The sequence below is a fragment of the Penaeus monodon genome, chromosome 13 (assembly GCF_015228065.2).
Source record: "Penaeus monodon isolate SGIC_2016 chromosome 13, NSTDA_Pmon_1, whole genome shotgun sequence".
Taxonomy (NCBI): domain Eukaryota; kingdom Metazoa; phylum Arthropoda; class Malacostraca; order Decapoda; family Penaeidae; genus Penaeus; species Penaeus monodon.
The window spans coordinates 4,734,708-4,736,895 of NC_051398.1; the positions used below are offsets into that span (position 1 = coordinate 4,734,708).

At 45.4% G+C, this 2,188-nt stretch overlaps 1 protein-coding gene across 1 annotated transcript in view; it reads left to right on the forward strand.

The window, feature by feature from the left end:
• The window catches only part of LOC119580053 (collagen alpha-1(XV) chain-like), a 149,576-nt gene extending 149,005 nt beyond the window's left edge, over positions 1-571 (forward strand). Inside the window, exon 7 of the mRNA XM_037927952.1 lies at positions 453-571. Within this exon, the coding sequence (XP_037783880.1) occupies positions 453-467 (15 nt within the window). The 3' untranslated portion in view covers positions 468-571. The remainder of the gene's footprint in view (positions 1-452) is intronic.
• Positions 572-2,188: the final 1,617 nt, after the last annotated feature.

A 2,188-nucleotide genomic window follows, 5' to 3' on the forward strand; every position in this document is an offset into this window, starting at 1 on the left:
TTTTGCGGCTGTCGATGGTATAAGTGGAAAGAAAAGCGTAAGATCGAGTTTAGTGGCGAAGGATGGTGGAGAGGTCCACGGCTGCTCAAACATGAGCATACCGTTATTGATTGATTGATTCTTTTGACGTTTGATATTTTCAGATAAGATATACACACGTATGGCTGTGTGTATGTTTCATCATATTGTGTTATATTTTGTTATACTCTGATGTGTATTTTTTAAAAAGTTATGTATGTTTGTATATTTTATCATATTCTTATATTTTGCTATGACGATATTTTAAAGAGTAATATATATGTGTATTTTATTATATATTTTTTACGTTTTTCATTATATATAACAAGCCTCCCTATATCAATAAGGCTTTGCATTATTCCATCTTTCATATTTCGATATCTTGTGATGTTACGTCTTACCTTTTTAACGTTATTCCATTTCTTTATTTACAGGTGAGTACATCTTAATGGTATACAGAAGAGGGGCAGTGCGAGGTGAGTCATAAGGTACAGTAACACTTTTTATCTTTTGTTAAGCGAAGACAAGTGAAAAAAAAAAATAATAGTAATAAAAAAGAAAAAAGAAAAAAAGTTTATATATGAGGTTGATTTTTTTTCAGCGTGTATTGACAGAAAAAAAAGACAAAGTGTGTTGTAAAAAAGCAGAAAAAAAGTTAGATCTTCTCCAAGATAAATATTAATCTTCGGACTTTTGAAACAGGCTTTCACAGCATCTCGAGGTTCCAATATGAACACAGATATAGAAAGATTTAGAAAATGCGTAAGCCCTAGGATATTTATAACAAACGCCACAAACTCAAACTCAAATCCCGTTTCTCAACAACTTTATGGAGGGCGTACTATGAATCCCACTAAAGCTAATGGTATTACAATGCTATTTAATACCGCCTGTTTACGTCTAACATAACCCTGCGTGCCATGTACAGCCTTTATGACTGTACTTACGGCCTTGCCATGAACGTTGCCACAACCCCGGGTCAGTGACAATAGCTGTCGTGATCTAAAGCATTATTGTGATTATTAGGGGGTCATTATTGTTATTGTTGTTGTCATTGTCATCATTAATGTCATCATTATTATTGTTGTTGTTTTGTTGCTGATTTCGTCGTTATCGTTATTGTTGCTATTGTTGTTGTTGCTGTTGTTAGAGGTCGTGGTGATCACCGTGTCACTGTCGGTCATGAACTAGTCAGTCGACAGTCAAAAGATAGATTTTTCTTGTTTTTTTTCTTCCACACTGACAGCCTCCCTCCCTCCCTCCCTCCCACCTTCCCCCCAACACACATACCCTTCCTTCTACCTGCCTAGACCGTCCACCCCCTCCCTCCCTCCCCCAGTAACCTCCCACCCCCATGAGTACCCCAGGAAACACCCCACAGCGTGGGTATCCCCTCTCCTCCCCTCCCACAAGTAATAGCAATAAACCCCTCCTCTCGCTGCCATGAGGAACCTCCTCCTACTCCCCCCACCATGACGGACTACTGTAGACTCCCCCCCCCCATGCACACCACTACCCCCTTCTCCCATACCGCGAGTAACCCCAGTTCACGGCTATGCACACCCCCTCTCCCCTCCCTCTCTCCTTTCTCGCTCCCCCGTTCCCTCCCCCTCCTCTTCCCCTCCCCCTCTCCCCTCCCTTTCCATCCTTTTATCCTCTCTACCCATCTTCCCCCCCTCTCTCTACCCTCCCCCTATCCCCACACCCTCTCCATCCCTTCATCCTGTCTTTCCCTCCCCCTACCCTCCCTTTCCTCTCCACCCCCCTCCCTTTCCTCTTTTCTACGCATCCCCCTTCTCCATATCCTTCCCCTCCTCCCTCCCCTTCTACCCAACCCCTTCCTCCCTTCCCCTCTTCCCTCGCCTTCTCCTTACCTCCCTCTTTCCCCTCTCCCCTCACCCCCCCTCTCCCTATCTCCCCCTTCCCTCCCCTCCCCTCTCCCCTCTCCCCTCTCCCCTCTCCCCTCTCCCTTCCCTCCCCCCTCTCCCCCCTCCCCGAAGATTACGAAATGGAGGCCGCCCTCAACACGGGTCATCCTCGAGACAGGCGGGAATCGAATCTCTTGCGACTCTCCCCTTCACTGCTCTTTTATTTCCCCGTTTGTTTATCTGCCTGGGCGTGTCTGTAAAGGATCTGTTTTTGTTTGGTGTTTGGTTGTGGGGGGGGGGGG